Below are 19611 nucleotides of genomic sequence, written 5' to 3' on the forward strand. Positions count from 1 at the left end.
TGTTCAATTTCATGCAGTATCCAGAACCATCACGAAGAATCGTTATGATCTTTAATTTTAATCTACAATGTAAATCGTTTTATTTTATAAACTTTATGTATTTGGGGATAAAAAAAAAAAACTTTGTATTGTTGGATAATGGAAAAAAATTAATTTCTTGCACAAGCTGCTATCCTTTCTGCCTGACATTTTAACATATGCAGATCACATGCAACAGACACACACACACAAATTCTGCATGTTCCGGGTGCTAAGAAAGGCCGGAACGACCTTCCCCTCTACACCACAAGGTCGAAGTCATCTCTCTGAAAATACAAATACAAAAACAAGACCACATGTCACAGAATCACAGGGATGCATTAATTCTGCTGCTTTTACTCAAAGTGTGGCTGTTGTCTCCCATTCAGTCTGACGTTTTATTTAAGCAACCAAAGGTAAATACTTTGCTCAAGGGTGCAAGTTCACAAACAGATCTTTGAACGAACACACCTTGCAATGTTAATTCTTCTGAACTAATGCTAATGTAAATTTTTAATAGGGAAGATATTTTAAATTTGCAGGAAGGCTAATATGTAATGAGCAATGATCGTTTTCATACTTCACTTCATACGTTTTAAACCTCAAAGAGCCACAGGAATATATAAATCTGTCATATCGTGTACCAATCAGTTGTGTAACCCTACCTCTTCATTGTAATTCATCACATGCAGTTTGATCTTAGAGGAATCCACCCAGGTGACAAAGTCCTCCATGTTTCTGAAACAGGAAATAGATTTGAGACGCTGAAGGCCAGTTCATACTTCACTTCTCCACCCACACGATCGATCGCAGGTGAGGGGACGCGACGTAAATTTCATCATCAGGAGTTGGCTGCAGGCAACTGCTGTCGGTGTGGATGAGGCCCCGATGTTTATGTCTAGCAGAAACCTTGCACATCTGTGAGCATTGACCTCGCATGTGCAAGAAAATCGATTAGGTATTTTCAGTAGGTGGCAGTGTGGACTTTCACAGCTCAGCCGTCGCTGATGAAAGTATAGAAGAAGAGCAGCTGTTGTAATTACGGTGAGCAGGGTGGGTAGTTCTGGCTAATTTCATCACAAGGACTTCAAAATACCATGGTATGCCTTATTACTGTAATACTTCCCCCAGCCTTGACTAATAAACTTTTCTGAGCAGTTTTAAAGTTAACTGTTTATTACAGTACATTGCTTGTATTTGTACTTGTTACAATGCATCTGCCCTCTCCTGGTCTGGTGGCATATCACTGCTGTATGCACGCACCGACCGCCAGCATCTGCATCCACAGCCAAATGTAGAATGATCACAAGCAGCCACACGAATGACCATCTGCAGCCCGAATGCGCACAAAAGCGCATGCGGAAAAGTGAAGCACGAACTAGGCTTGGCAGCGCTATGACATCATCGACCAGCAGTGGGCACTGCTAACCAGCCAATCAGGCTTGCCTCACAGCTCATAACCCAGCTTGTGTCAAACACAGCACAATGAAATCATAGAAATAAAATCAAGTGTAAGCTGTACAAGTCACTTAACAGTCTGACATCATGTTACAGCCTCATAAAATGTGGATCATGGTTTATTACATTTGTTAAAAGTCCCAGATCTTTCGCTGCCCCAACAAAGCTTCTGCAGTTTTCACCTAACTTGGTAAATCTGCCCTCTCTCTGAATCTCCATACTCACATTAGCAGGCTTTCCTCACTATGCCGAATCACTTCTTCAACACAAAGAAAACCGATCTTTGAAATCATACACTATAGAACTGGGGGGCAGCGTGTGGCTCAGTGGGCTAAGCCTCTGTGCCTGTCATCAGAAGGGTGTTGGTTCATGTCCCAGCCTCAGCACGTTTGCGGGTCCTTGACCAAGGCCCTTGACTCCCAGCTCCCTGGGCGCCGCAACGTGCTTACTATCATGGAGAGCAAGATGGAGGAGGCGTAAAGAGAATTTCCGCATGGAGATCAATAAAGTATCCATAATAATAATTATTATTATATATTTTGCTCTGATGTGAAACTTGGAAAAGGTGGTTTGGACCAATCATGTAAATGGGTGCTCAGCATGTGTCCCTGTGATTCTAGGCTGCATCACTGCAATTGTGACATCACCACAAGCAGGAAGTAAGAAGTAGAGAAAGGGCACTGTGATAAACATGTGAGGGGGTCTCACCTGGTGACAAGGAAGGCAGGATCGGTGATGATCTCCGGTCCAACCCTCACATCTAACACACAGTTCAGGGTGTACGTGTTCTTTAAAGCAGGGTTTTAAGAGCAATAGTAACAATTCTGTCATTGCTCACCACTAGACCGAATTTGTGTCTTAGTAGGTTCATCTTTTAGATAAACCGGGCAGGAATTGGTATGGTCAAAACAACAACGTTCTGGAGCACTTTCTGTTCTAATCAGAAGTTCCAGGTTTTCTCTAGAACCACTGGTATAAGGAACCATTAAAAAGCATTTAAAAATAAAAGAGAAATGGATAATACATTGTAAAGCAGCCAGTGAAGGATACGGCCCTGCTCGATGAAGGTGATGGCGGTTTTCAGGTTCTGAGCCATGCGTAGGCTCAACATGATGGTAGGCAGACGCCTCCTAGAGGGGGAGGAAGGGAAAACAGGTGACGTGTGACATGAGAGCTAACAGGCAAGTGAATCACATGCTTCCTGCTTAGTGCACACACACTCAGCACAGCTACAGGCTGCCAGTGCAGCAGAGTCCCACTACCTTCTGCTCACCTGCAGAAGGAGGAAGCCGTGACCTTATCAGCCAGGGCCAAGTTCTGTTTGGTTGGAATGAGGCCCACACTGTACCTATGGAAAGGTGTAGAGGTTACACTACTTTAGATACTAAACACAAAACATCACTAACTTACCTGACATCTTCGTGAAGCAGATACAGGCATTAATACAAGTGACCAAATCAGACCAAAGGCTTCAAAGATCCATCTTGAGAAACAGCTAGAAACAACCCCATACACACACACCATATATTCCGGTCACTGTGGGGACCTGAAAAATGCCCCCCCACAAGAGGAAAACCGGTTTTACCACATTGTGGTAAACACATACACAAACACACAATTTTGTAGACTCACAGCTTCTCCAGCAGAAGAGAGGTGCTGTGTGCTCGGAAACCGTCCTTCTCGTCGAGATCTCGGATCTTCTTCGCCACTTCCCTGATGTTGCGACTCAGCTTGTTGTACCTGCGGGGTCAGTTGGGAATCACATCAAGACCCAACGTAACATATAAAATCAGACGTAAAATCAGACACGTACTATACCTTACAGCTACAATACCGCAACATAGCCAAAACGAGAGAGAGACTATTAATAAATCTGCGAATGACATGCTAAAATACGTACTGAACCACTGATATACATAACATGTCCTCGATCTCACCTGCTTATTCAAAACGTCCGTTCCGTCACGCTTCTACCAGACTACATTCCGCGTCATACACCGGACACCCGTTTTGTGTTATCTATCAAAGTTCGTTAAAACGCAACCCATTTCATTTACAAACGAGCAGTCCTACTAATAAATGGTTTACTCGGTACATGCATTACAACTAACCATAAACGATTCATTACTAGCTACGTACTCAGCTTAACTGTCATGGCGGCGCCCATATACCAACGTGAGCAAAACCCATACGACTCATACAATGGGATTTTAAATTTAGCATTATTTATACAGAAGTACAAATTAATTAGACGTCTAAAAGAATAACGTAACATCCAGATAAGCGTGATATTTAAGGAATATGACTAGGTATATAATTACTATCGAATGTAAACCATCCGAGACATATAAACTTCACACACAGACAATTAATCAGAGGAGTACTGATGTATGTCTTACTTTGTGTAGTCTTCTCGCTTCTCGATGTGGTATCTCCGCAAAACTTTAACTTCGTGTAAGTTATTATCCACTTCCCAATTAATAAAGTCAACCTTTTTCAAGAGCTTCTGCTCATGAAATTTTAGCTTACGAACCATTGTCCGAACGTAAGCCTACTGCTACCCAAAAACTACTTCTAGTTATGGCTGACGTTAATCAAAAAAACGATTAAATCCTTATTCTCAAGAGCATGCAGTTAGATGATTTTAAAACCCGAAAACCTTCTTCTTCGGTTGATTTAATTACTAGCGCGCCGTCCATATGGGGCTCATACCGCCACCTTTCGTCTTGGAGTGTAATAACGGCCTCGCCCTCGCCCGGCATTAAAATGGGTATAACTCAATGCCTGAGATGGTGAAGGTTTAAAGGTTGCGGCGATGGTTGCCGTCAGAGGTTAAGGTTGTGGGTCGATTATATATATTAGATGAGTTTAACTGAATTCTTCTACCCATCATTTTGACAACGGTTTCTTATTAATATGCTGAAAGCTTTTCTTTTTATTTTGATTCTTATGAGGGATGTAATTTCAAAAAGGTGAAGCGTAATCATATGTTCTAATAGCGGAAACCTGGAACAGATTAAATATTTTATTTATTTAAACCAATAGTCTGATTTTTTATTCTGAACATAATCACCTGGCGATGTATGTATATTATACATATTCTTAACAGGCCTAAATAAAATGTCAATAAATAAAAAAATCAACGACTGTTGTTACTGACATCATAAGTGATTTATTGATCGACAAACTTATTACGATATCCAGAAAGTTAGCAAGCACTTCTTCAACAAAGCGTATACCTTATTCGGGTCATCATTGCTATCTGTACAATCCCGTTGCCAAATTTAGCATGATTTTATGCTGATTTCATCACACCGCCCCTTCAGTGTAAGATAGGCTACATTTAAGGTGTAGTATTAAGTATTTCGCTTAATGTTTTTTATTGAATTGCTATGTATTGTGGAGGGATGAGTATGCTCCCATTTTCTTTATCAATAATGTCAAAAGTAGTCCTTCTATGACTGTTCTTCATATTTAATACGACGGAACGTATTCCGCAATACGTGATATAACGGGAAATCATACGTGTTCCTGGAAATGATGTTGTTGTCTACACAGTGGCAGTTAAACGACTGAAACTTTCAATACCTTATTAAACCCAACTTTACCAAACACTGAAATAGCAATGGTCCCTCGTCTGTACACAACTTGTAAAATTGTTCTTAAAACAGAATTTTTAAAAATTTAAAACAGGTACGGGAATGAAGAAGAGGAAAACGGGTTTTGAGAAGCGTATGACGTCCTCCGCCTCGTATTGAGTAGAACACAAATTTCACCAGGGTCTATGGGCAAGTGTTTTTTTTTTTTTTTTTTTAAATACGAAATTAAAAAAAAATATAAAACAAAACAGCAATAAAAACATCGCTGTGCTCCACTCGGCAGTAATTGCGCAAAGGGGCCACGGAGCTGGTCAGTGTGCGCGCGACACCCATTTGCAAAAGGAGCGGAAGCTCACGAGCCTAAATTAGCGGCGGCGAGGTGAAGCTGCGAGGTTCCGATGCGTGCATCTGCCCAGGCGGCGCTCCAGGAGGGGGTATGATCACATCGGAAAATAAGACAATAGAGGCTGCGTAGCACCAGGCAGTGAAATACAGCTAAACTGCCGTCTGACATTTTTTTTTTCTTCATCAGTACTTCTACTTTTTTTAAGGTAGATAAATTACTCAAGCGAACTGGCTGATCATCCCGTGTGATCCGCTAGGCGCGGGTGACCTTATGTGGATCTGCTCAAAATATGAGCCATCACTCCGTTATCTTCTGGGGAAAAGTTTTGATCTCCATCGCCTGCTGCTTTCCACTCTCTGCGGGTAGGACACGCTTGAATTTACACCGTCTGAGTATCCTCTGTTCTATGTGCATTTACTCTTTCACTTCGTCCTCCAGATGAGTTGACATCTTTTTGGCACACACTTCTTTTGATTTCGGTTTGCGACTTTGAATTTTTATTGTTGGTTTAATACCATAATTGCGGAGCGCCGATTTGGTGTTCATGGTCGTGGTGGGGTTATTTTATTAGAAAATCGGGTACCTATTGCATCTGCGGGTCGTTTGATGTCCGTTTGAGTTTCCGATATATTATGGTGACTTAAAGGAAGGATGTTAGTGACTGTCGCTCCTTCCTAAGCGTGGTTTCAGCCACCCTTTACCTTATCTTACTGATTACCGGCTTGTACATAACACAAATCCGACAGAACTCGACCAAACCGACAAATTTGACCTGGCGCCTGGATTAAATAGTATTTGAAACGCATCTAGTTGGATAATCTAACGCGGAAATCCGCCGTAGAATATGATTGGGAACGGGGATGACCAGATGTAGCACATTTGACAGCTGACAGTGCGCCGCTGATGCTGCCGGCTTTGTGTACCCTAGCTGTGGGTAAATGTACCTTCAAGTCTAATTCGAGGTACTGAACCAACAAGAACTCTGTGAAGCTGAGCCGAAATCCGTGTATTTGTTCGCTGTGATGGCGAGCTATGTTTGCGCCTCATTGATTTACACTTTTAATAACTATAATGTATGTTTCAATTGTTTATTGTTTTTGTGGGACAAGCAGTGAGTTGTTTACGAATAGGCCTACGAATTTCACCTTTTTAGGCTGAAATGACAAAAAAAAAATCAGTGAAAGTGTATCAGTACAGGAGTAAAACTATTGCAGAAAGCAGAGAAACGAAATGTCGTTTGATGTGACCACAGAGGCTTATTTTCTGCGGGTGGCACTGATTCATGGAAGGGTGGTTTAAACATGCCAGCGCACCTACCTTGGCACCACGTACTGCTTCGCGTTCTGGTTACTACACCTGTTTTAGTAGCCAGTAGTCAGATTTGAATAATTAATACTGTACATATTACTCCCCTTCAGCTCATTGTCACCTGTCTGCATTGTAATGGTGAAGGCACAGGACTGTAAAGCAGAGGCCAGCCACCGTCTAAATAGTTGTCCAGTACAGGCTCGTGAACATTCACGTTTATTTATTTAGCAAACACTTTTACCCGAAATACAATTGAGAGAGGATGGTCAGCCAGTCCCTGTAGCATTTCCCAGCAATGAAACCACTCTGATCTGAACCAGCAATTTACGATCATGGGCACAGATGTGTCCTAACTCACAGAGTTACACCCCACCCACCAAACCCATATGCACGTTCCCTGTCATGCGGCAATTTAATTAAGAGCTTTAAGCTAATAGTCATCATTAATTCTCCTAATTGATATTCATAAAAAACTACATATTTTTTCCTTCCTCTCATTTCCTTTGGCATCAAATTTCAACCAGCTGATCTGTGGATAAGGCTCTTATTTCACTGAAGGATGTTTAAAACCATGAAAATGATTTAATTTGCAAGAGTAAATGCAAAATGCAGACAGGGGTTTGGGTTGGGGATGTGATCCAGGCCATAGGTCAGAAATGTAGTCAAATCTCAAGTAACGCTGTACCAATCTGTGCCTTTGACTGTACAATTACTTGTCGTTGGGGTTGTACCCTCAAGGGTCTGCCGATTATACCCTAACTGTAGGTAAATGTACCTTTAAGTCTAATTTGTGGTACAGAAATTGAAATTTACACCCCATATGTTACATTTTTGTAACATTGCGGGTACGTTAATGTTGTTTGTACCTTGGGGAACAGACTGTACCAGGGCAGTACCATTTTATCTGACAGTGTAGAGCAATGTTTCCCAACCAAGTCTTCGGGGAACCCCAGACAGTCCACGTTTTTGCTTCCTCCAAGCTCCCAGCCAATCAGGAACACCGAATACCTTTACAGGTGCGCTGGGAGCTGAGAGGAAGCAAAAACGTGGACTGTCCGGGGTTCCCTGAGGACTCGGTTGGGAAACACTGGTATAGAGGGAAATCGTAGTCTGTCTGTTGGTCTCAATCACTGAAAGTCTATGGGCTGGGTAGCCATGACAACATTAGTTGAGTGACCGTTAGAGGAATCACAGTATGCAAGGAAACCCGACTGCTGTCCAGATGTTTAATGGCAGTAGGGTGGGTTGGCACATTTTGGACTGATACATACTGAATCACAATGCCCTTCATAACACACACACAGAAAGATAAGGCGAAATATGACTTGGGGCTTCTAGCTACAGTACTAGGTTTAGTGGCTCCTTGAAGTCCAGATGTTCCACGTTACTACTGGAGCACAAGCCCAGGGTGGCCTGTGGGAATGGAAATGGCTGTGGGCTCATGGTTCCAGTTAAGGGGGCAGGCCGCTGTTAATGGGCATTCTGGTGACGTTCAGTTCAGGGGTGTAGTTAGAGATGAATGGATAGGGGGGCTGGGTCTTTGCTGGGGAGGGCGATGGAAGACATATATAATATAAAAAGCTATTCATGACTTAAGCCAATACAGCTCCCCCTAAATTAGGCTTAATGACAGCACTGGTCACATTTGGGGGCTCATCCTCTCAATACGTTTTTGTGTGGGCATTGAACAATTGGCATAACAGCTTCAGGAAGCTCCACTGTGTCCTTACACTCTTTGAACGACTTCCTTTTCTCTGCGGATAATAGGCAAGAGTAGGACCGTCTACTTTCCGCTCTCTTTTTCTTGACCTCTGTCATTCTCTCTCCCCCCTTTCTCCAGTCTCTGGCTTTCCGTCCTACTCTCTCCATTTGTTTTTTTTTTGGCTCTTCCCTCTCCTTCTCTCCCCGAAGCTCTTCCAGGGTATCACGCCGGAATAATTGGCCGGAATAATAGCGTCGCTAATAATAAGCAAAACGTGCCACAAGAACACGGATTTTCATTCTGTCAGACGTGACCAGCTTAGTAGAAAAACGAGAAGAGCCGTCTAAGTTGAGACTGTACAGCAACAGGAAGCTGGCAGTCTACATATGGTATTCACTTGGGTATAATAGTACTAGTAGCTGTAATATTTGCCTGCCATTTTACGGGCAGTCCCAGGGTTACCGCTGTGACAATTAGGCTTGTCTCAGTGAGTATAATACCTCAGAAAACGGACAAGCTTAGTGTCAACGAGTCAATTTGCATGACTTTATGTCAATTTGCATATTTTTCATGTAACTGCTTGGGTTGAATACATAGAAAACCTCAAAATTCATGTTACTTTCTATCTTAGAAGTGTATAACATGTTGTCAGCATTATGGATGTCACGTGGGATTGACCCTTTCCAAACGGAAACACATTATGCAGTGGACACAGAAACTGGTGTGTTAAACTGTCTGCTTCAGCTTCAGGTTGAATCAGGTTGAATGCCTTCGCATATGTGACTCAGGCCGTTTCTGTTTTCCTCCTGTGCTGTTTTCAGTTGGAGGTTTACCGTATTGTTATCCTTAAATTAATGTTTCCCGGTCTTTGAATTATAATCATAACAGCGTGATATATTCTTGTTTAATCACGTATGGCCGAATGACTCATTTTTGCTTGGAATGTATTGCTTCATGTTCAGTTATGAAAGCATTGCCATAATTGTTTTATTTTGCGTTTGACACCTTTGGTTGTGTAAAAATCTTCTCGCACCCTTGGAGATCAGGTTGGCCACAAGCTGCCCAAAGAAAAGGCTTCTGCATTTGTGCTTGACATAATATGTTGTGTGTTGCAGCCCTGCAATGTCTGGGGGTCAGGAACCCATGCGAGAACAATGGCACCTGCATTCCCTACAGCAACGGCACAGGATACTGCAGGTAGGCCCGACAGGCAACGTCTTTATGTGCATTACGGGGAATCCCAGTGTCTTTATGTGCATTGGAGGGGAATCCCATGCAGTGATATTGGGTAATCCAACTCAACTCAATTCATATTCCATGAGGTGTGAAATGTGAAACTTGGAAAGTTTGTTCCTTTGTCAGAAAACCAGAACTTATTTTTGTCCATGTTGACTGAATTCCTCAAGGCTACGTGGTGGGGTCTTAATTATTGATTTTTGGTCAGGCAAGAATTTGGCGGTATGTGACATGTAGAATTACTGAAATGAAAGCACAGAATAAGATTTATGAAAAGTGTGACACGGTGTGAAAATAAAACTGGAATTAAATGTGTGAAAATGACGTCAGAGTAAGGTTTTCCTGTTTTCCAGTGATTTCAAACTAACTCCTCATCCAAAGTAAAATACACAATGTAAACAGGGCAGTGGGAGCTCTGGTGGTTAAGAACAAAGACTTGGAACCTGCAGGTTGCTGTTTTGAGACCCTGAGAGGTATAGGCTGCGTGAACCTCTGAGAGTAATAATAATAATTTTCCAGAAAAACATCCAGCAAGTGCGTAAATCACACTCTAAGCTGTGTTGGTTTAATACCAACGATAAGACAATAGTAAATCATTTGAAGGCGTCAGTGCAGGATGCTGGAGGTTTGCAAGTGAGATCCCACTTAGTACTGTGCAAACATCTTAGGAAGTCAAAAGGATGTTTAAAGATATTTGTCTGGGTAAAAAGTGCACTTAAAAAAACTCAATTTAGCATTAGAACATATGCAAATTAAGAGTAACAATAAAAACTAGTAATAATTTCTTCTGTTCTCCAAAAAAAGTCAGTCCCCAAACCTCTCCACAGGGGCACCACAACCATTCCATGTATTAGTTAAATTTCACCACAAACTCACTCAATTAATTAACTTAGTTAATTTGATTACTTTAAAAAGCCAATGAGAGATGAAGTGTGGTAGTGGTTGAGTCAAGAAACACATGGGTGTATTGGATGGTCGCCGCAAGCACCGTGGTGACTTTGGCAGAGGATTTGAAACGGCTGACACACTTTGACAGGCATAATATCATAGTTTTACACCAACATGATGATCATTTAAACATTTTCTTTGGCTGCCTAAGACTTTTGCACAGTAGTAAAAGTAAGACTTTACACACACATTTTTCTCAAAAAGATAAAGAAGCAAGGAGAAGCATTTTCTTTCTTTCAGTTTTGCATGCCCTGGGTGGTGCTATGGGAGGGAGTAGATGAAAATAAAAAAGGAAGTTGCACTTTTATTGGGGGTGGGTGGCTGGGGGGGGGGGGGGGGTCAGTCTCTTACACCAGCCACGCATGTGCTGTGCTGAGCTCTGCAGTCATGCCAAGACGCACAGAAACCATGCATGGTGAATGTTGGAAGCACACATTTGCCAGCACTGTACGGCTCCCCCCGCTGGCCGTGCAGAGTATCTGCAGAATGCCGTAGCTGTTCTCTGTCAGCTCTGAGTCTCTGCTGTTCATGTGTCCTGTGAATTTCACAGTGGATGGACGCCATTCTCCAGTCTATTCAGACCGATGGGCTAAATGTTTGGGCTGCTCTTTATAGCTAAAAGGTCAGAAGGGCTTTTCTGCCCTCAGAAGACCAATGCTTCCTCTTTCTCCAAGACTCTACTGCTGAGTATTTGGCTTTGCAGCTCCTCTGGAAGAGCTGAGCTATTAAGTGGAGAGGTTTGGGATGGGTTGAGGGGGCCGGTTTGTGAAAGTCGTATTACCAGGGGGGGATGGGTGGCATGAGCCTGCTGTGGAGGGACTTTCAGAAGTGAGGAAGACCAGACCAACAGGCGTAACTCTGATTCCTTAAGAGCTAACCTGGAAGAAACATAAGAACCAGGGGTGGGAACCAGAACCAGGGGTGGGAACGAGAGCCAGTATCTGGGAACAAGAACCAGTAGGTGGGAAGAAGAACCAGTAGGTGGGAACAAGAACCAGTAGGTTGGAAGAAGAACCAGGGGTGGGAAGAAGAACCAGTAGGTGGGAAGAAGAACCAGTAGGTGGGAAGAAGAACCAGAGGTGGGAACAAGAACCAGGAGTGGGAACAAGAACCAGGGGTAGGAACAAGAACCAGTAGGTGGGAAGAAGAACCAGAGGTGGGAACAAGAACCAGGGGTAGGAATAAGAACCAGTAGGTGGGAACAAGAACCAGGAGTGGGAACAAGAACCAGGGGTAGGAACAAGAACCAGTAGGTGGGAAGAAGAACCAGAGGTGGGAACAAGAACCAGGGGTAGGAATAAGAACCAGTAGGTGGGAACAAGAACCAGGGGTAGGAACAAGAACCAGTAGGTGGGAACAAGAACCAGGGGTAGGAACAAGAACCAGTAGTTGGAACAACCCTTATGAAAATTCACTATGGTTTCCTATGGTTTTTATTCAGTAACCATAGTTTTACTATGGTACCTCATGGTACTTTGGTACTACCCATAGTACTACCATGGTTTGGGAAAAGCATGGTTTGGAAAAACCATGGTAAAGACCATGGTAAAACAAAAACCATGGTTTATGACCAAGATTATAGCGAAACCATGATAAAACTGTAGTCATGGTTTCCATAGTTATCCAAAAAACCATGAAAAACGGCAAACCATTGTAAACCATGGTTATTTAATCATAGTAAAACCATGGTCAATTTTCTTAAGGGAATAACCAGAGGTGGGAACAAGAACCAGTAGGTGACTTTGGATTATCTTCAACCTTCCTCCCTGCCTCAAGTTTTGGGAACTTCTGGTGCCAGAAGAGTGTCCCAAGAGTGATAAAATAAAGTTTTGATGCGAGGCTGTGGAATGAGGCGCCTTGAACTATAGAAACGCTCTGTAGAGCTGTAAATATGGTGTAGAATGTCCTCGCTGTGGTAATGACTCAGAGATGTGGCCACCTCTGTCTGCTGTTATTCTAATCATGTCTGGTCTTAGCCTGCAGAGGGAACGACAGGTGTAATTAATGCTGGAGGGAAACACTTTTTAAAAAGCATATATGTATCCCTGAACCTGTGTATACGTACATGTATCCTATGGCAGTGTTTCTCAACCCGGTCCTCAGAGACCTCCAGACGGTCCAGGTTTTTGCTCCCTCCCAGACAGTCCACATTTCTGCTCCCTCCCAGCTCCTTGCCAGTAGATGGGAGGGAGTAAAAACATGTACTGTCTGGGGGTCCCAGAGGACCAGGCTGTCTGTGACCCATCCCTAGGTCCTCTCTCTGCTTCCCTGGAACCTTTTCATTCATCATAGTTATCCAGAAGAACATATGTACACGACAGCCTGTTGAGATTAAGAGACCCACCTGCACGGAGCCACACAAGTACACAAATAGAGGGTGATGTCTGGCTCAGCAGGTTAGGACATTGTCCCTTTGATCTGAAGGTTGTTGGTTCAAATCCCTGACTTGTCAGAGTGATGTTAGCAAGGTCCTTAACTCCCTGGTAACTCAGGGACCGTGTGACCCTGCTTTCTCTCATATAAAAATAAATGTTGCCTTGGATTAAAGCATCTCCACAATTTAAAAAAAAAAAATTACGATACACACTTTTTTTTTTGTCATGCATACGCCAAACACCACAGGGCTGAAATAACAGGAACGCTTGAAGGGAGAATTTTGCAATGCGCCCCTTGCTGTCATTTGTTGAGCACATGAGTCATTGTGGGGCTTTTCAGACAGGAAAGAAGAGAGGGACGTACCCTTCTGCTTTTTTGACCTGGTACCACCGTGCCACATCCAGCGTTACAGCTTCTCGGCCTCACAAAACAGATGCATACGCACGCACGCACGCACACACACACACACACACACGAATGCAAGTGCACAACAGTGCACGCTGATGCAGTTTGATGCTAATTATCTGCACGCGAGGTGTCCTTCCTGTGTGCGCGCGCGTGCGTTTTTGAGTGCTCATGTGTGTGCAAAAGTGTCAGTGTGTCAGTGCTGATTTCCTGTGTCTAAAGAAAGAACCGAAATGAGATGACAGGAAGACACAAGGCACGAGCTTCTCCCTGCCACCTGACACCAATCACCAATCATCATCTTGCCCCCTTCCTCTGTTATCTGGCCAGGTTTGCCGCTCTTCCTCTTTGGTTTCTGTACCTCCCCCACTATCACCCCTTCTTCCTATTTATCAGAATGTCTGCTCACCTTTATTCTCAGTTTCGCTGCTTAGAAAAACAGTTGTCAAAGCAAAAGGCTGCTCCCCCTTTCCTCTCATTCTCAGTTCTATATAGTCAAATGTCACTGAATCGCGTTCGTTTTTATCTGATTTTGTCTTCAACTTGTTGATGAGCTTAATGGTTCGTTTCTAAGTTTATCTCTGTGTTATTCGGACATTTTCGTTTCGGTATTTAGTAGGTAAAGCTTAGAAAGCTAGCGTCGCAGGGGAGAAAAAAAGGGAAGAAACAGCAGACACTGCGCAAATATCAAGCTTCGGGTTGTTCTCTCTCAGCAGCACAGCATCCTGTTTTTATCAGGCGCTGCAGCGATGGCGATTTATCAAGAACTGCAGCCCAGCCCACTGACACAGAAATGTCCGGCTAGCGCTGGACTCGTCTTTGTAACGGAGCTGTAAAATGTCAGCGGGCATTATATATTTGTTTATATATACATATAGTCACTTGTTTTTAAAAACCACAGGATGCGGTGACAGTCACTCGATGACACGCCTGACGTTCCGCCTCCAGCTGATCGCTCTTATTTGTCTTTTTTTGCGGAGCTTTAGGGGGCGTTCGGGTCGGGATTTCTCCAGCATATGTGTCAGTGTGCCAGCCGACCTTTGCTGTCTCAAAACTACAGCCTTGCGTTTGAAACACATGATTTCGTTTCCCATATTTTAAAATCCGCTTTGTATAACGTATAGCGAATATAACACCTTAAAATAGGGAAGTATGTCGTGCTTGAAGTAAACGCGTAAAACTAAACACGGTTGGGGGAACAAAAGTTTTTCGTCGTTTTTTTTTTTTTTTTTTTGGAGAATCTGATGGAAATTTGTAATTTTCCTACCATCGTTAAGTTTTTAATAACTCTTTTCACATAGCTGCCCCACAGTCCACAACTCCTTTGCGAGGGAAGGCGGCGTTGCGCAAGGAAAGAGAAGGAAATGCAACTGCTGGCAACTGTGTGCATTTTTATTGCAAAAAAAAAACCCCACCGATATTAACACATTCAACCTTTTCTAAAATACAACACCAGTGTAGTTGGTTTATTGCAGATCTTTTCCTTTGCTGGGCGGCATCAGTGTCAGACGTTCCAGTAATTGTGGGCAGGTTAATGGGGGAAAGTCTATATTCAAATGAACTTCAGCTGTGGTTTTATATGATTTCTTTAAAAGGTGCACGAAACCTTTAAATAGCATTTACACTTGACTTGGATATGACAATGAGAGCAGAGATTTACGCCTAGCCTAATTTTCTCTTTTGCATAGTCTATGAAACTTAATTCAGTAATACAATTTTCATTCTTAATCGAACATTATTTAAAAAATTCACTTTCAAATATTACTTTAATGAGAATATAGATATTCCCGTGAATAAGTATCTGGATAAGCAGTTGAAAGATGGATGCATTAAATCAAGACATTAATTCCTTTGGGGGAATTTTTTTGTTAGTCAGCACGGTGGACATATAAACATATGTTTATCAAAAAAATCTTATTTTTCATCAGACTCAGATTATATAATCAGAGTAATTCATTGAATGAATCTTTTGGTTAAGCAGAGTAAGTAACGGGCAGAAGCTTTCTGGAATTGTGTGTATCACGAAATCACCTGCATGGATCCAACTGCCTGTCGGCGCATTTGACCGCTGATTGGTCAGATGTTGCGTGCTGTCAATCATTGCGGCAACGCGTGCGGTGTCAGATTACTCGTCTCTTTTTTTCTCTCTTCCTCCTTGGGCTGACTTGGTGCTGTACGCGCGCCTCAGGGCAGCCATGCGCATCCTTTGCGTATTTGCGGAGAATGCGTCCCCTTGGGGAAAATGGGGATCATGGGGCTCTAGGCACAGCGCGTGCTCTGCGTGTAAGGAGGGGCGGCGCTGTGCACCGGTTAAGATTCTCTTATCGGCCATTGTACGGTGTAGAGGTAGCATGGTGGTTAGCACTGTTAACTGGAGTCGGACTGGAGTTTGGGTTCCTGGGACTGGAGTGTGCGGGCTTTGTATGTTCTCCCTGTTGTCTGGGGAATTGCTTCAGGTATTGTAGTCCCGAAGTTAAAAAACATGCGAAGGTGAATTGGGGTTCATAAATTGCCTGTAGGTGTGAATGTTGTGTGTGTGTGTGTCCTGCGACGGGTTGGCACCCCGTCCTGGGTTATTCCTTGCAGCTGTAACTTCTGAGGTAGGGTCCAGGCTACCATGATTAATGGGTACAGAAAAGGGGTGAATGTACAATGTTTAGGAATTCTTTGATTTTTGCATATTCCATCTTGCTCTTGTATGAGATGCACAAATAGTAGAGTAGTAGAGTGAAGCGTAAGGTCAGTATCCCCTGGACAAGTTAAGGACCTTGATCATGGCCCGGAGTGATTATTCGTGGGATTTGAACTGATGACCATCAGGGCACAGATTCTTAATATGCAGAGCCACATACCTCTGGTGGATGGGTGGATGAATGGAAATTCAGTATTACACTGTGAGTGTTGATGTTAGTGTGTTCGGTGGTCTTTGCACACTGCTTGATCAGAAGGTAACATTTGCTGTGTTCTGTGCAGGTGTGAGCCTGGCTTCCGGGGTGAATCCTGTAAAGACAGCGACCCCTGTCCCTGCCGCAATGGGGGCACCTGCAATTCCACCAAGATTCGAGGCACACCGTCCTGCTCTTGCCCCTCGGGCTACTTAGGTCAGACCCGCCAAGTGCCTCAGGGCAAGCAAACACCTGCATGCCTGCATGCCCCTGTACATGGGGACCAATGTGCACCACAGTCTGGCCAAAGCTACCCAGAATGCCAACGTGAGCCTTACTGGGCGGTAAAGTGCTGGGCTCTCATTCCTGTCAATAATCAGTCTGCTTGCCAAATTAGAGAGAGGGGGCAGGTCTTATGAGACCCCCTTCACACACACATTAATCCACAAACATCTGTAATGTTTAATGTATTGCATCACTCCAATTAACTAATTTCACATTTTCTTCATTATGTTGCATGTTCTTTCATGTTATATTCACTTCTGTGCTGTAGAGATTTATATTTTCCTTAATATATATCAAATTCAACATACTAACCATGTACTAACCTTACGTCTCAGTTATTTGTCAGCCCATTTAACAGTTCAAAACTTGTCTGATTCATTCGTTTGAGATGATTCCTGGTGGTTAACATATCTAGCACATTCCAGGCCAGAAAAACCGATGCTTAATTCAGCTTGTCACAACCAGGAACTGAAGGAGTCAAGGGGAGGCATTAGGAGAATGAAAAAGGGGTTTATTTTAATCAAAACAGGAGCAGCAAAAACAAATCAGACTGCAAGGGGTCCAAAATTAGGAGACTAATGCAGGGGAAGGACTCAGGCAGACAAGAGGAATGACATAATGACAGGAATGGGAAGCACTTAAATACAAGACTAACGAGGGAGCAAACAAGAAGCAACTGGGGATGATTAACAAGAGGGCAGAACTGAGAGGCAAGACAAACGATACATGTGGCTCATTGTGGCTAAGCTAGGGAGGAAACAAGAGGGTTGGATGGGTATGGCGTGACATTACCCCCCCCCCCCCCCCCCCCCGAAGTATGCCGGGCATGAAGTACCAACAGAGGAGACCTGAGGGACCAAACAGCAAGGCGGACACTCAGGACCAGACCAGGGAAGACATTAGACAGGCAGAACCTGGGACATGGGAGCAGACAGCATGACTAGGGATATGGAGCAGAGAGACAGAGAGAGGCAAAGCCAAGGAGCACAAGGACAGCAGACTGGAGATGCTACAAAACAGGTGGACATGTGGAGGGACAACTGGGATGTGACAGAGAAACAGGAAATGGCCACAGGGGACGCAGCCCTAGGCTGGGACTGAAGGGGGACAAGGGGGCACCAAGGGATGTGCAGGACAGGGACACGAGGGTGCTGTCGGGATTACAGGGCAGCAGATGGAGAGCGGAGCGGTTCCCCTCCTTAAGGCAGTAGGCGGACAGCGCCGTGCAGACCAGGGTCTGACCGGGTGGCCCGGAAAGTGTGACCACTCCGGGACTCAGGACTGGGGTGGTAAGGATGTAGGGCTGAGGTGGGGGGCCCAGGAGCAGGACTGAGGGCTCGGCCTAGAAGGTCCCACTCCAGGTCCTCTGGCTGGGCACTGTCTAGGGACGTCCCCTCTGGGCTGGTGGCTGTACTGGGGACATGTTTAAGGGTAGGACAGGAAGTACTTATAATAAAACGACACACTGGATATGCCGGTCTCTGCCTGACTTCATTCGTAGCATTAACACATGGTGTCAGAAGTTAAGAAGGGTTTGTGTAATCTTAACATAATAAGATTTTAACTCCGGAGCCTCGCGACGGAACGGAGGAGGATAATTGAGCGACAGGACTTACCTTCACTGACGTTAACGTCATTCAGGTTCGCGTGTTCATAACTGGCTACAGCCAGGCGGGCTAGCAACCTGTGGACATCGGTTGGAAAGGAGAAACGGAGAGGATTTTTTTTTTTACCCCCTTTTCTTTCCTCGGAGCTGCACGGAGCGTGAGTAAGAGAGTGACATCACACGGTCCATTTACGGAAGTACCAGTATAACGAACAAACGTTCCGTAAACGGTTGTAGAAGTATGATGCGATTTAGCTCCAGTCCAGAGCATGCCTACCGGACGTGCAATAGACACGGACGGTGAAAGTTTGGATTCGCTCTCGCCTGAGGATAACCCGCAAAGAGAAAGTGTAAGCCTACCGGCACAAATGGAAACACATACAATGGCTACTACAGCAGTACAAATATCTCCACCGGATAGTTTTGATTTTTCAAACTCGGTTAATTGGCCTAAATGGATAAGAAGATTTGAACGTTTTCGTATGGCATCAGGCCTCATCGACAGACCTGATGAGTACCAAGTGAACTCTCTGTTGTATACGTTAGGAGATACAGCTGATGATATTTTGAGTGTTTTGCCATTGTCTGATGATGATAAAAAGAAATATGACAAGGTGAAGGCGGCTTTTGAAGCCCATTGTGTAGGAAAGCACAACATAATTTACGAAAGAGCAAAATTCAACATGAGACATCAGGAGGAGGGAGAAAGTGTTGAATCCTTCATAACCTCAGTACACACCCTGGCTGAGCACTGCCAGTTTGGTGCACTCCGCGACGAACTAATAAGAGACAGGATAGTTGTAGGGATCTTGGACGGAAAGTTATCTGAGCGCTTACAACTAGATCCAAATTTAGACCTGGCCAAAGCGATCACATGCGCACGTCAAAGTGAGACTGTGAAGAAACAGCAGTCAGTGCTGCATGGCAAAAACACAGAACACAACATAGACAGTATCAGGTACAAAGGAAAGGGGTTGAAACCTCAAGGAGCCAAGGAAACATTTCCCAGGACAGAGAAGCCACCTCAGTACAAGCGGGACAGCCCCAGTGCAGAGAGAGAGTGCAGGTGGTGTGGCCGAACACAGCGCCACCAATGGAAGGACTGTCCAGCGAGGGACGTAATCTGCAGGAAATGTGGAAAAGAAGGCCACTACGCTGCAGTTTACCGGTCCTCGACAGCAGTCCACACTGTCACTCAGCAGAGGTGGCAGGAAGACAGTGAGGAGGAGCATGAGTTCTTGGGGTCAGTGACAGTCAGTACATGCTCGTTGACAGAGTGGACAGAAACACTGTCTTTTAATGGAGAACGTGTCACGTTCAAACTGGACACTGGCGCGGCTGTGACTGCCATTCCCACTGAGGTGTTCAAACCCGGGCGTGACGGACCTCTTACAAGACCCAGAAAAGTCTTATATGGCCCTGGAAACAACGTCCTGGAG

General features: G+C 44.2%; 2 protein-coding genes across 3 annotated transcripts in view; one reads left to right on the top strand and one right to left on the bottom strand.

The window, feature by feature from the left end:
* Positions 1-37: 37 nt before the first annotated feature.
* Positions 38-4190, bottom strand: imp3 (IMP U3 small nucleolar ribonucleoprotein 3). Its single transcript, XM_023798074.2, has 7 exons — positions 3876-4190; positions 3109-3216; positions 2750-2824; positions 2527-2606; positions 2185-2236; positions 684-756; positions 38-305 (listed from the first exon to the last, which is right to left on the bottom strand). Exons 1-7 carry the CDS (start codon positions 4010-4012, stop codon positions 279-281), a joined length of 552 nt encoding a protein of 183 aa, XP_023653842.1. The 5' UTR covers positions 4013-4190; the 3' UTR covers positions 38-278.
* Positions 4191-5376: 1186 nt separating this feature from the next.
* Positions 5377-19611, top strand: part of LOC111836571 (neurogenic locus notch homolog protein 2-like) — a 29079-nt gene continuing 14844 nt past the window's right edge. The window contains exons 1-4 of one of the 2 annotated variants that reach the window (XM_023797954.2): positions 5379-5509; positions 5627-5783; positions 9547-9628; positions 16370-16497. In XM_023797954.2, coding sequence (XP_023653722.1) covers positions 5711-5783; positions 9547-9628; positions 16370-16497 — 283 coding nt within the window. In that variant the 5' untranslated portion in view covers positions 5379-5509; positions 5627-5710. Of the gene's footprint in view, positions 5784-9546; positions 9629-16369; positions 16498-19611 lie in introns of both variants that reach the window. The other variant, XM_023797953.2, reaches the window with a different exon arrangement.

The sequence above is a fragment of the Paramormyrops kingsleyae genome, chromosome 21 (assembly GCF_048594095.1).
Source record: "Paramormyrops kingsleyae isolate MSU_618 chromosome 21, PKINGS_0.4, whole genome shotgun sequence".
Lineage (NCBI taxonomy): Eukaryota > Metazoa > Chordata > Actinopteri > Osteoglossiformes > Mormyridae > Paramormyrops > Paramormyrops kingsleyae.

What these genes read in the sequence shown, in the direction of transcription:
- imp3 (XM_023798074.2), bottom strand. Translation starts at nt 4,012, where the DNA reads ATGGTTCGTAAGCTAAAATTTCATGAGCAGAAGCTCTTGAAAAAGGTT. An exon ending in CACCTTCATCGAGCAGGGCC is followed by an intron (nt 2,237 to 2,526) that starts GTATCCTTCACT and finishes ACTGTGTGTTAG; the next exon opens with ATGTGAGGGTTGGACCGGAG. An exon ending in TGATGAATTACAATGAAGAG is followed by an intron (nt 306 to 683) that starts GTAGGGTTACAC and finishes TTGTATTTTCAG; the next exon opens with AGAGATGACTTCGACCTTGT.